General features: G+C 38.7%; 1 protein-coding gene across 5 annotated transcripts in view; it reads left to right on the top strand.

Moving 5' to 3' along the window:
• SPATS2L (spermatogenesis associated serine rich 2 like) overlaps positions 1-14,811 on the top strand; it is a 175,506-nt gene that overhangs the window by 101,043 nt on the left and 59,652 nt on the right. For all 5 annotated transcript variants that reach the window (XM_081242436.1, XM_081242439.1, XM_081242435.1 and 2 more), the window contains 3 exons: positions 6,987-7,095; positions 10,311-10,360; positions 12,869-13,115. In XM_081242436.1, coding sequence (XP_081098562.1) covers positions 6,987-7,095; positions 10,311-10,360; positions 12,869-13,115 — 406 coding nt within the window. The remainder of the gene's footprint in view (positions 1-6,986; positions 7,096-10,310; positions 10,361-12,868; positions 13,116-14,811) is intronic.

Raw genomic sequence — 14,811 nt, forward strand, 5'->3', positions numbered from 1 at the left:
TTCCCATCTCTGTTGTTGAAAGTTAAAGAACATATGTCTATTCTCCGTAACCATATAATGTTTAGGTCATATCACAGTCTACAGAGACTCACCTGCCTGTTATTGTGGATGGTAAATACAGAGTGATGGGATGGTCCAAACACTGGCAGAATATTCCTTTGACTCAAAAGAGCAGCCTGAATAAGGACCTACCGTATAGCACAGGGAACTCTACTCAATACTCTGTAATGGCATATATGGGGAAAGAATGTAAAAAAGAGTGGCTATATGTATAACTGATTCACTTTGCTGTACACCTGAAACTAACACAACGTTATCAGCTCAACTATACTCCAGTGGAAAAAAATGGTTTTAGAGGGTAGAGAATGAAGGAGAGCTTTATAGCATATTTAGCAAAACCCCACTGTAGCACAATTTCACATATGAATTAATGGAAAAGTAATAAAAATATTAGCATGACATGTCAAAAAAAAGAGCAGCCTGTATAGGTACAAATTAGCATTCTCTCATTCAACAAATAGTTATTAAATACCTACTATGTGCACATTGTTAGCCACTCGGGGTGCGCTTGGCAACAATGCAAAGACTGAGAGGAAGGTTTTGCCCACATGTTGCTTACCGTTTAGAAGACACACCTTACACAGACACTTAGGCTGTGACGTAGAAGATGCTAAGGTTAGGAGGCACCCACTGATAAGGTCTGTGAGAACCGAAAGGAGACAGAGATGACTTACAGCAGGGATGGTTGGGACGGACTTCACGGAACACATGGCATCTCAGCTGGAGTGTAAGATTTGGGCAAGTGAACACATCTCAGGTCAAGGGCAAAGCTCGCACAGAGGTAGGGGGCCAACACTGACTGGGCTTGCACTTATCTATAAAGGGCAGAGCAAGAGGGGCACTTGGAAAAGCAAGTGGGTGCCCAGTTGTTGATGGCCTTGAATCCAGGTTGTAGACATTTAACTTTACTCTTAAGGAAGGTGGGGAAATAGTCATGATTATACTTGAAGAAGAGTAGTCTGGCAACAGCCTTGGGGTGAATTTGCAGGGGAGAGACCAGAAGCAGAGGGAGCTGTTATTTTCTGTTTATTTGATAATACTGGGTCTTTACTGATCACACAGCTGTGTAGGTGGATTGAAAACTTCTGTCAGAACCATTTTTTGAAACTCAGACATAGTCTAAGTGACTCATCAGTAAGCCAAGAAGAATTTCTAAGGTATCATCATAGACAGGCTCAAGAAATGTGCAGTGTGAATGAGGAAATCTAACAGCTCTTAAACCAGACAAGTCAGGTCCAGGGGAGGTAGGTTAATGTGGGAAGCTGAAATCAAACATGAAAGCCACACTGCCTTGCTGCTTACTGCAGTCAAAATGACGCAGGGCGGGCCTGAGGCAGAATGGGGCAAAACTTGCCAAGCCAGATAGAAAGCCCCAGAGAGAGGAGATAAAGGGAGATTAGAATGCTGACGTTAAATCAAAACAATTTTTTAAATGTTTATTTTTTATCAACATATAGTTGATGTACAGCATAAGTTACAGGTGTAAAATACAGTGAGTCACGGTTTTTAAAGGTTATACTGCATTTAGGGTTATTGAAAAATATTGGCTATATTCCCCACATTGTACAGTATATCCTTGTAGCTTATTTTTTACGTAATGGTTTGTACCTCTTAATCCCCTACTCTTATCTTGCCCTTCCCCTCTTGCCTCTTACCACTGGTAAACACTAGTTTGTTCTCTATATCTGTGTCCACTTCTTTTTTGTTATATTCACTAATTTGTTGTATTTTTTAGATTCCACATATAAGTGACATCATATAGTATTTGTCTTTCTCTGTCTGACTTATTTCACTTGGCATTGTACCCTCCAAGTCCATGGATGTTGCTACAAATGGCAAAATCACATTCTTTTTTATGACTCATTAGTATCCCATTATATATATGTGTATGTGTGTATATATATATATATATATCTCACATCTTCTTTATCCATTCATCTGCTGATGGACACTTAGGTTGTATCCATATCTTGGCAATTGTAAATGCTGCTATGAACATTGGGGCACATGTTATCTTTTCGAATTAGTGTTTTTGTTTTTTTCAGATATATACCCATGAGTGGAATTACTGGGTCATATTATAGTTCTGTTTTTAGTTTCTTGAGAAACCTCCATACTGTTTTCCATAGTGGCTACACTAATTTACATTCTCACCAACAGTGTTCGAGTGTTCCCCTTTCTCCACATCCTTGCCAACATTTGCTGTTTGTGTTCTTTTTGATGATAGCCATTCTGACAGGTGTGAGTTGATATCTCATTGTGGTTTTGACTTGCATTTCCCTGATGATTAGGGATGTTAAGCATCTCTTCATGTGCCTGTTGACCATCTCCATTTCCTCTTTGGAAAAATGTCTATTCAGTTCTTCTGCCCATTTTTTAATCAGGTTGTTTGTTTTTCTCTGGAGTTGTGTAAGCTGTTTATATATGTTGAATATTAACCCTTATTGGTCATATCATTTGCAAATATTTTCTCCCATTCAGTAGGCTGTCTTCATTTTATCAATGGTTTTCTTTGCTGTGTAAAAGCTTTTAAAATCAAAACAACTTTTGATGTGCAAAAGGAAGATTTCTCAATAGCAAATTGAATTTGCCAAACTAAGTTTAAATTAGTAAAAGCAAAACAGGGGAATGTGATTTGGGAAAGGTAAAGCAGTTGCTAAATGAACCACTAACTAACGGGGCATACTGTCACCTGACATCCTGCGCCGCTGCCTGGTTGACCCCCCTGGAACGCATGTTTATGGCATGAGAACCTTTGAGGGATGCACTCACGTGCAGCTGCAAACAGTGGGCTTCGGGGTGAAGCTGCAGCAACAGACTCACCAGCTTGGGCTGTGGCAGTGAAGTAAAGGCCATGTATCTGAAGCATCGCAGCCAAAGACAGCCTCTGCAAAACAGCCACTGCGGGCGTGAATTTTATGAGTTCTCCGCATGCAAACTATCATTAGTCATGCATTGATTGATCCATTGCTCCAGGAGCTTCATTTCCAAATGCAAAGGCAGCTTTTCAGCACAACCTCACTATAACACTGCCTTTGTCATCCACTCCTTATATTTTAAACCTCCTTCATAAGGAGGTTTTTTTTAGATTTAAATGCTTAGACCCCTTATGACTGCTGCATCTTGAATAGTGACACTGTGAGGTTCCTGTATTTTTTTTATTTTATTATTATTATTATTTTTGTGGTACGCGGGCCTCTCACTGTTGTGGCCTCTCCCGTTGCGGAGCACAGGCTCCAGACGCTTAGGCTCAGCGGCCATGGCTCAAGGGCCCAGCCGCTCCGCAGCATGTGGAATCTTCCGGGACCAGGGCACGAACCAGTGTCCCCTGCATCGGCAGGCAGACTCTCAACCACTGCGCCACCAGGGAAGCCCAGGTTCCTGTATTTTTATGTGTGCATATGAGTGCCTGGATTTCTGCATCTTTCTCAAACACAGTTTCATAGAAAAATAAATGTAGTGAATTTATAAATAAGAAGGTGTAGAAACAATACTACTCTCTTCACATTAGCCAAGTGCTGTGATTAAAGCAGAAACTTGGCCCAGAAATTCACTAGAATTCAACATTACAATGGAATATCTAAGAATAGGCAGAAGTTATTTTTTTTCCTTTTTTTTTCTCTTTTCTTTAAAACTCGACATTCCTGTTTTAACTGTGTCTTCCTCCAGGAGTTATATGCAATATTCATAGTTATATTTGATATCAGAACTCAGTTACTGACAATATTTTAAGGATATGTTCAGTGCTAGGATATATAAAGTGACAAGGATAGATGTCTTCTATATCCTACCGTGGTTGATTTTTTTTTTTTTCTTTTAAAGAGGGACAGGCAAGAGTAGTATAAACATCTAAAGAAGAAGTATCTCTATAAGCTCGGGTTTCTATTATATTTTGCCTTAACATAATAAAATAAATTATGTTTTGCAGAGGAGAGACTGGAAACAGGGCAAACAATTATTTTATGTTTATTCCATACTTCTAGGTCTTTACTGGTCACACAACTATGTAGGTGGATCAAAAACTTTTTTTTTTATTGAAGTATAGTTGATTTACAACATTAGATTAGTTTCAGATATACAGCATAGTGTTCAGTATTTTTACATATTATACTCCATTAAAAGTTATTACAAGATAATGGCTATAATTCCCTGTGCTGTACAATACATCCTTGTTGCTTATCTATTTTTTTCATAGTAGTTTGTATCTCTTAATTCCATGCCCCAATCTTGCCCCTCCCTGCTTCCCTCTCTCCACCAGTAAGCACTATTTTGTTTTCTATATCTGTGAGTCCATTTCTGTTTTGCTATATACATTCATTTGTTTTATTTTTTAGATTTCACATATAAGTGATATCATATGTGTTCTCTGACTTGTTTCACTAAGCATAATATTGTCTAAGTTCATCCATGTTACTGCAAATTATTATTTAGAAGGGCATGACTGATGTGGTAATAATGATGGTAATTATTATTAAGAAATTTTATATAATACTAACCAATCATAGTGGCTTGAAATGCTCGAATTTTATTTAAAAGAACTACATTAGAAGGACAACACATAATGCTCATACATAACTCCGGCGCACTGGTGCCTGCTAGGCCAATTGTATTTAGTTTTGGACATGCACTGTTAATGATTCTCCCGGGTCAATGCAGGTGTTTTTGTTCTTGTTTTTGTCCCCATCTTGGCTTCTCTTAAAAAAAAAGAGATAAATGGGGAGATTTGCGTCAAAGGGTATAAACTTTCAGTTACAAGATTAATAAGTTCTGGGGATCTCATGCACAGTATGGTGATTGTATACTGATTCATATACTTGAGAGTAGATCTTAAATGTTCTCACCACAAAAAAGAAGTGGTAATTATCTAATGGGATGGAGGTATTAGCTAATGCTATGGTGGTAATCATTTTGCAGTATATAAATGTATCAAATCAACATACTGTACACCTTAACTTACACATAACTTAAATATAATGATATATAAATATACATTTATCTACATATAAAATGTGTATATGACAAGGATAAATTAGAGAGAGAGAGAGAAAAGAGAGAGAGCTATCTTTCTAACAGGATGAATGAATAAGAAAGGACAACACAAAAGGATGGTTATGGGATGCTCACAAGACCTAAGTCTTTTGCATAGCCTTGTAGGCTGCATGATCTGGTCCCTGCCCACCTCTGGCCTCATCTTTGTACTTTGGAAGCCTCAGCCTCTGCCTCCCTCTATACTCCCTCACCTGTGCCTTGCTCCACATTCATGCTGTTCCCTCTGCCTAAGATGCCTTTCCTCTTAACCTCCCACCCTTCTCTTCTCCCCTGTCCTTCAGATTTCAGCATACCTATATAAAGTCGTCTCCCTGTCCTATGATTTATAGCATTTATCACAATGTATAAGTATGTATTTGTGTGATCATTTGAACAATTTGTGCATCCCCCTCTAGTCTATAAGTTACAGGAAGTTTGGTGCCTTGTCACACAATAGACATTCAAAAATTATTCACTGAAAGGATTTTTAAAGAGAGCAAGAGAAAAAGTGAGAAAGAACTTAGATTTGAAGTTAATATTTTTTTAAAATAGAGGCTAGGAAAACTAAGAACCGTAAAGTAGAGAAAAAAATCAAAGGACTCTTGTCACATATATACAACTCTGTGTGTGTGTGTGTGTGTATAATTAGAGTCCTTGAAAATCCCTACATATGTAGCATTTCTGAATGTCAAGATTCAAAGCCAGCTTTCTATAATGTCAGAACCTCTCCAAGTTATAAACTCATATCTTGTGCTGTTTTCTCATTATAATCTAAATACTCTTACATGTACATTGATATGGAGTAGACTGTCTGTTTTCTAACATAATTAGGAAATAGGCTATGCTGCTTAATTGAGTGTTCTGGGCAATAGAATCACGTTACACATTATCATACACATACAATCCATAGTCCATGAATCTGATTACAATAAATTGCTTGTAACTCTAAAACTCAGTTTAACCATTGATGAAAACATGTAAGGATTGTGCAGTGCTTTTGTGGTCATCATTATGGATGCTACTCACCTTGGCACCATGCAGTACTCTCATATTTGTCCGTAGTGGCTGAAGTAATCCCCTTGATAGAAAGCTGGGTGAGCCAGGTTTTGCTGAAGTGGATAGAGCGTCCTGTAGTAATTGCAAGTTCTGTGAGATAAAGGTCAATTAATTCTATTAGACAAGAAGAAAGAACATGTGCAAAATTTGATGAAGAAATACCTATAGGTCATTAAAAATTGAATATCAGCTTAACCTGTTGAAGTCCTTAGCTCTCATATATGTATTTACTTTTACTGTTTTAAATGTTTGATTTTCAGAAGTGTGTTGGGGAACATTTTCCATATTATGGCTAAGATTGTTATTTCAAAAATACAATGCCCACATTTTATATCTCTATAAAAATTAATGGAGTTTCACAACACGCTTCTGTGAACCTCACTATGACTGTCTCCACTGTGCAGATCAGAGAAGCTGAGGCATGAAGCTATTTCTGTAAATTTTCCAAAGATCTTCCCTGAGCCCACGGAGAAGAGAGCCTGAGACAGAAAACTATCTGTGTCCTCACTGAAAGCACACCTTGGGTGCATTTGGAGTCTTGGGGCTGGGTTGGTGGGGGGAGTAGGTTGCAAAACCAGAGTTGGCTTTTCCCACGTGCTACTCCCGTCCTAACAAGGACGTCTCTGTAGAAATGTGTATTCAGGTAAAGAGGCTATCAAAGTGATCACCAGGATTAATTTTTAGTGGTCTGAAGTGCCTTGAGTATGCTTCATGGCAAGAAGGTAGATTAGTTGGCTTTTCAAGGCCTTTCTAACAGTTATTATTCTATCCAGTGAGAGACTAATATGGATGAAAAATATTCAAGATGTTTACCCTTCTTTTTCTTTTCCTCTCCTTTGCAGATCTATGCGGTTCGATCAGTTGTTCCCAACAAAAGCAATAATGAAATAGTTCTGGTGCTACAACAGTTTGATTTTAATGTAGATAAAGCAGTGCAGGCCTTCGTGGATGGTAAGTATACATGTCCCCTGAACCTGAAGATGTTAGAACTAGATATTCCATATATTCTGTATTTTTTTCCTTGAATGCATTGAATACCAATTATTCACTAATACTTTAATTTTCATTAAAATGTGCTAGGTTTTAAAAACACATCTACATATTAAGAGCAGAATTTGGAACTTCTTTTTTCCTCATTGGGGAAAAAAAAAAAGACAGACTGTAGATAGTTTGCAAAGGATAGATATTATAATGCTACTAATTCCATTGTCAACCAGTCTGTCCAATTTGTTACTAAACATGTCCTTTATTTGATGGCGCCCTTGTTAATGGAAGATAATGTACTTTACTCCTGATCTGGGAAGCCTTCTCAACTCTTCAACCGGTATGGTTCTACTTGGCCTTACGACTGGAATCCTTGAACTTGATGCTTATGTAGCCTGAGAGGACTGGTTTAGTCTTTAATATCCTTAGTTTATGATTTTGAGATTACCTAATTAATCAGAATATCAGTTCATCTTATCTACCTCTAGAACTTTTTGCTGTCTAAAAAAAAATGTTTTTTTGGACAGCCCATTGCCAGTGACGGTATAGAATCTAAAGTCTCAGGAATGTATTTATTCTATAAATGGATAACCTACTGCTTTAGATTTCCTATAAATTATGGGAAATTCTTCTCTCCTACTCAAATTAAAGTTCCATTTATGAACAGAGATCTCATACCTGTCCTTAGTTATCATATGTCTTCTGTCCCAGCATTAGTTTCTGTTTTGTCATTGTGGACTAACTAAACATAATCTGACCGAAAGGTCAGGGAAGACCTATCAGCACATTCCTCGGGTTTATCCTAGTTACACTTTATTTGTTAAGGACAGTTTGATTTACTTACTTTCCTAGGAGTAGAATAATCTTCCTAAGTTTCTACGTATAGTACAATTGCATTTCAGATAGGTCTTGGAACCAGGCAACACACTTATATTCTGATATCTGCAGTCAGGGTTTAGGGTCCTAATTGAATTAAAAATGATTATCATTCAAAATAGACCTGCAAGCAGACCCACGGTACATAACTTTTCTGACTGTTTTTCCTGCTTCATGTACAAGAATCTTTACTCACCAGATACAAATACAGAGAATGTGATTATTCCTCCACCTTTGCATCATTTAGTGCAATTTGTCTCAAGAAAAAATTGGGGGAAACATGCATATCCTGGCTCAGATAAACTCTTTTCAGGTTTCACTTGCCAACATCACTCACACGGAAAAAAGCTTTAGGAAAGGAAAAAGGTTATTATCCCCATGCCTCCCCAGCCTCAGTTGGATTGAGGCCCCGACATTCTCCATCATGAAAGTTTTTATTGCAGAGTGACCCCTGATGAGATGCACAGATACTCAGTAACTGCTGGACTGTCATCAAATCCGATCATATTTAAATAGAGCACCATGCTTGTCCTTCTTGACATTTTCACCTTGTCGGTATTGAGGTCTCATTTTTAAAGACTCCTCGATTGCTGAGAAACCTCATATCATTTTGGATGGGGAGCAGTCAGAAAACTTGTTTAAAAATCACTGAAAATCAGAAATAATTGTTAAGAATCATTTACGAGGCACACTAAAATCACTCTGTCTGAGTGGCTTAAAGACCTCCAAGCAGTTTCAGTATAATTAAAGTTTAATAACAACAATTTCAAAATTGTCTGTAAACATAGTTATTTCTTCTTCAGAATTACCCTCTAAAAGCTTGTTGTCCAAATTGCAAATAGAATTTATGTCAAAATATGCAAATTAGAGGAATAATTGAATATTGCAGTTGAAAGCAGTAAGCAACTCACCTCCCTCCTCTGATTAAAAAGAACAGTATTTAACATTTTTTAAAATTTAATTTTATCTGGAAAACTGAAGTTGAGCTATAAGTAAGAACTACCCTAATGATTATTAACCACTGGTGTGACTTACGAAGTAACCTAGTGAAAGTGACTTCCTAAAGTTCTTCAAAAGGAAAATACTGTGAAACATTCATTCTCTGGGCAAATTAGAAAAAGACCAGCCCAGTTAACAAAAAGACTGAATTATAGCTTACTTTTAAGTGCAGTCTTATTATTTCAAGTACATGTAACGCAAAAGGCCTAAGAGGGGCATTGAATTGGAAACTGTGAATGGATAGGAATAGTTAGCCTTTCTCAACATTAGTCTAAACACTATGGCCTTCTGCTTATCAACCAGTAACAGTAGACTCAATAATTGGGGCCCTACTAATTTGAAATGTGTTATAAAGACCAGCCTGAAGTTTATCTTTGTTTAGCCAACACACTCATTGTAGAGAACCATTAGTATAATGAGACTGTATGAGAATGCTTAAAATTGTTAAAAGGATACATTTAAGGGCTACTCTTTTAGAAGCACCTATTTAAATGAGAACAACTGGTCTACTCATTACCAATAACTTATTGTTGAAATTACCCCCAGCAGAGTTGGAATGAGTGAAGAACTTACTTAGACTACATGAAGATACTTATTGTAGCTGACCAGTGGTTAAGCATTTCTTTTAAAATGTTTTCTAATTTAATCAAGTTAGGCTTTTCCTGTGCATCTGAGCAATGCCACGTATGCATGTGAATGGCATTGACAGAACCTAGGACTCAACTTACTTGATGAGCTCCTTTTGTTTCAAAGTGGAACCTTGCAAAGACTGCATCCCATCCCTATTCACAGTGATGAGAACAAAGCTAACATCAGATCATCTGGCCTTCTTATCATCCTGCAGGTTGTGAACGTAATGAGTAGAGAGGCAGAAAATGAGCAGGAATAGCCAAACAAAAAGTTAGGATTCACATGGCTAATAATATTCAAAATCTCATGTTTAGCCCGGAAGATTAGAGGTATTTTGATTCATATATCAAACAGAACAATTTTAATTCTACCTATGACAATGAAGCTATCAGAAAATTCTCAAGATATATTTCATTTTCTCTAAGACAACATAATGATAAAACAAAGTCAGCTTCATGTAGTGGGGCTTAATACTTTGATAAAACCAAGATCATGCAGTGAATTTAATGAAAATCTGGAAATAAAAAATGAAACTGACATTTTTATTAAGGTAGGACATATCAAAACAAATGAAAAAGCCGAAAAAAAAATCGCTACCAAGATGGAAAGACAGAGATGAATTTTGTGTGGTGCTTTATTATGTGAATGCATGTTGAAGATTCTTTGTCTTTGTCTAGGCAGTGCAATTCAAGTTCTAAAAGAATGGAATATGACAGGAAAAAAGAAGGTAAGATTGATATTGATTGTAAATTAGTAGCATCTTCCATCAGAACCTTCATGGTTGTTATCATTTTAACAAGGCTGCCGATTTTGTGCTTATTTCAAATATGTTAATATGTACACCCAGGAAGCTTCCAGATTCACAACTCTCTTAAATTACCAGCCACCCTCCCTACTAATGCCCTTGTTTTCTGTTCAAGTGTTTTTAACCACCAGGTGTGCTTTAGAAATCCCAGAGTTTTCTTTTTAAGTATTAAGGCGAGCCCAACCGGAGAATTCAAAGGATTCTAGACATTAACTTGCCTGAACATATCCTGTAGCACAAAGGAAAAAATTAAGGAGTGCTTTAAAGATACTTGAAAAGCCCTAAATATATTTTCACATGTTTTTCCAGCTGAGAGAATCTGTCCAGGGCTGCCCCGAGATACTTTTTTCCTGAGTTCTAATAAGCTAGATTTTTAATAAAGGAAGAAAAAAGGAAAGCGCCTTAAAGCCATAGTAAGTAAGGGACCTGTTTTCCCTTCTTTTGAACCCTGACAGACTGACTGCTCCTTGAGAACAGAGGGGAGATTTTACTCTGCCCCTCTCAAGTTATTTTGCTTTCTTGTCTAGTCACACAGTCTCGACTTATGGGCGCACGTGCGGTATGCAGCGCACACAGTGGCCTCTGTCTCCAGAACATGCCTTTCTGGTCTTGTGAGTGACCATGGAGCACTGGAGCGCTCACTAGCTCCAGTGAGGTGCAGCTTCCTTCCTGTTCTTGGCCTGTAACCTGTTTCATGACTTTCACAAAACGTCTGCTTCTCTTTTCAAAGTAACTTCCTCACCCATTCCCACTATTCCCAGAGAAGCCTTGTGTTTTGGGAATCCCAGGATATACCCTTCCCACTGAGGGAAGATCGCAGGCCTGTGGCACAGGTTTTAAACAAACACAAAAAACCAGTATTGCTTTCATAAAATCCCGAGATTACTGAAATTACTGGAATGATCCTTTCCTCCTTTTTCTCCTCCTAGCTTCATGGAGAATAGGAAGAATTATGAAAATTTTTTTAACCTCTGTATGCCACCACCGTCTTTGACAATCTCTGCTTATCTTTAATCATAGCTTCCCAGGCTTCTATGTGAGATGAAGACAATTTGCAGGTGATTGAAAGGCAGTATTTATACTTACCTGGAAGAATTTCAGATGTGTGGTTTGGGTATGAAATTTCTCTGATGTGAAAAACAGAGCAGACGGCAGCTGCAGACCCAACTCATTACTAAGCCTCCCTCTTAGAGGTTCAGTGGGAAAACTGTCTCCCCAGCCCAGGAGATGCAGGGCTTGCACGGGAATAAGTGCCCCTGGGCCTTCCTTTACCCAGTCAGTGCATTTCTCTCCCCTGGAGGAGCCCTTACTCAGGGGCATGATTGTGGTTTCAAAGGAAGAGAAGGAGAGCAGGGAGGAGAATCAAGAGAAAACTGTTTCTTTTTATTTTTATTTATTTATTTATTTATTTATTTATTTATTTATTTATTTATTTATTTGTGGTACGCGGGCCTCTAACAGTTGTGGCCTCTCCCATTGCAGAGCACAGGCTCAGCGGCCATGGCTCACGGGCCCAGCCGCCCCGCGGCATGTGGGATCTTCCCAGACCGGGGCACGAACCCGTGTCCCCTGCATCGGCAGGTGGACTCTCAACCACTGGCCACCCGGGAAGCCCTTCTCTTTATTTTTTTTCCAAATGTATTGAAGAACAAAGCCGGGCTGATGTTCAGCTGGTGGGACACTGATGCAACAGGCAGGACAGTGTCTGCCCTGATGGGCCCCATGTCTGTTCTCATTGGCTGAGGCCTGCACCAGGGTCTAAAAGTTTTCAATGATCTAGAATGCAGGGTTGTGTTATTTTGAACTAAATGTAACTGAAGTCTTGTAATGCCATTCAGGTAGCAGCGAGGAGATCCAGATACAGGTGCACAATGCGAATCCAGGTAGACCCACGTGGGTTCGGCGTTCCTTTGTAGCAGTTGTCCACTCCAGCTTAAATATTCATGGGGATGATTCCCGGACAGTGACAGCAATCCAGGGATCTCCTGGTTGGTTGGTGCCTTTTCCTAGACCCAGCCTGGACTCCCCCCCCACCCATCGTCTCTTTAAGAAATGAGACCTCTTCAATAGCACAATAGCTGAATTCAGGTTCTTCCAGGGCAGTTATCACAAGACTCTACTGTATGACCATTCAAATATGTAGCAACTCAATGTGCTCAAATGTGTCAGCTATTGAAGCCATTTCCTGCTGCGTTTTCCCTTTTAAAGAAAACTTTTTGTTTCCTATGCTTACGAGGTAAAAGTTTATACAGCTCACTGTAGGAAAGAAGATATTTACATTGACTTGGGTGGTTAATAAAGACATAGGCGTTTTCACCCATTCTATTAGAAGAGCCAGAAAACAAAAAAAGGGTAACATATCTTATTTTGGTCTCTCGGGTTCACCTTCTATTTCAAGGGTGTGAGCTTCTCATTTGTTTCTCATTCTAGAACAATAAGAGAAAAAGAAGCAAGTCCAAGCAGCATCAAGGCAACAAAGATGCTAAAGACAAGGCAGAGAGGCCCGAAGCAGGGCCTGTGCAGCCACCTCCGCCAGAGATACAAAATGGCCACGTCAACGGCTGTGAGAAGGACAGCTCATCCACTGATTCTGCCAGTGAAAAACCAGCCCTTGCCCCCCGTGAGAAAAAGATCTCAATACTCGAGGAACCTTCCAAGGCACTCCGTGGGGTCACAGGTCAGTTATTCTTAAGTAAAGTTGCTTAGAAAGACATAGAAGAAAAGGATGCCAAGGGACCCACTGGGGCAGTCATTGCTACTGTTGATGTTGTTGGAAGGGAAAGATTGTTCTTTTATGGTGTCCACAGATTCAAGCGGTCTTCTCGCAGGATGGTGGAGGCGGGGAGGAAGGTGACAAGGCTAAAGAAGAAGTGTGCAATCTAGCCCTGCACTAAGTCAGAGGGTTTTTTAATCTAAAAAATATAGTTCTAGTCTGTATTGGGATCATCAGGAAAAAGGAAATTCCAGTTTAAAGAAATTTTCTTTGTAGACACTTTTGCTGGGATAAGGGAGGGATAATTGGTGACCAAAGGAAATGTTATTAAAGGGTAGGCCAAGCTATTTTAACTCCCGGTATTTTGTATTATGTGGTAGAATATATATCCCAGGGTGTTAGAATCTGGAATGTTAATTACTTGTGCTATAGCTATACATTCATTACTCGACAAAAGGCTACTTAATCAACTGTATGACCTTGGGGGCATCATTTCATCTCTAGTGTCCCATTTCTTTTCTGCCAAATAAGGCAGCTGTACAGGAATCTACTAGATCAGTGGTCTTCAATACTGTCTGACCCAATGCTCCATTTTTATATCAAATACTCAAATAAAATTCATAGATAATATAATCTACCTAGAAACAAAATGTCAATAATGTAAAAACATAAGAAATTCAAGAACAACTAAAATAGAAGGCCTAGTAAAATAGCCAGATGTTGACACCCAATTATAATGACTCACTTTGCACTTAAAAGAAGGGAGACAGCAGTCAACTGGATAACGTGAACACTGTTTCTTTAGATGCGATGTGTGAAGGAAGGACTGAATAAGTATATTTTCATGTAGACATGGGGTCACTGTGAATGCAGCTGCTACAAATACAGACTGACAAGTGCTGACTGTCAACTCAAATAATGTGACTGCCCATGGGATTGGCCATGGGATTTTCCAAATGGTGAAAAACTCTTGGTAAAGTGCTGAACACCAGAGTACAATTTTCTCTTAATTTCCACAGTAGTTGAACCCTAGAAATCCAAGTAAACCTTGGAAATCCATAGGAAAACTGTACAAAAAATACTTGGGTTTACATGTCATGTGTCTAGGAGGATGTGAGAAAGTTCAGGTCACAGGGCAGTTCTTCGTTGTGTGGGATTCCTGTGATTGTGAGTCATTTAGCATCCTGCCCCCAACACCCCCCCCCCCATATACAATCATTTAGATAAATTTTAAAAGGGCCCTGTTTTTCAAAATGCCTCCTAAGGTAAACCAAGGATGAATAAGACAGGGGCCCTACTTGAGGAGTTTAGTCTAGCAGAAAAGACAAGTGCAAACAGAAAATCACATGGTAACCAGTATTGAATGAGGAAGCATTACATAACTGACACCATATGACACACTAGGAAGTTTTTTAATTGCTCACAAAGCTCTAATTGTCTTCCATAAACACATTACCTAACAACACTATTAATAGTGCTATAATTCAGATAATCCTTACTACACAATGATTTCTTAAAAACAAACAATGAAAAAAAACAAACAAACAACGAAAATAACCTACTTCTATTTAGAATCTGGATTTTCCAGTAATTTTTTTTTTTTTTTTGCGGTACACGGGCCTCTCACTGTTGTGGCCTCTCCCATTGCAGAGCACAGGCT

This window comes from Mesoplodon bidens, assembly GCF_964165515.1.
Source record: "Mesoplodon bidens genome assembly, chromosome: 8".
NCBI lineage: Eukaryota > Metazoa > Chordata > Mammalia > Artiodactyla > Ziphiidae > Mesoplodon > Mesoplodon bidens.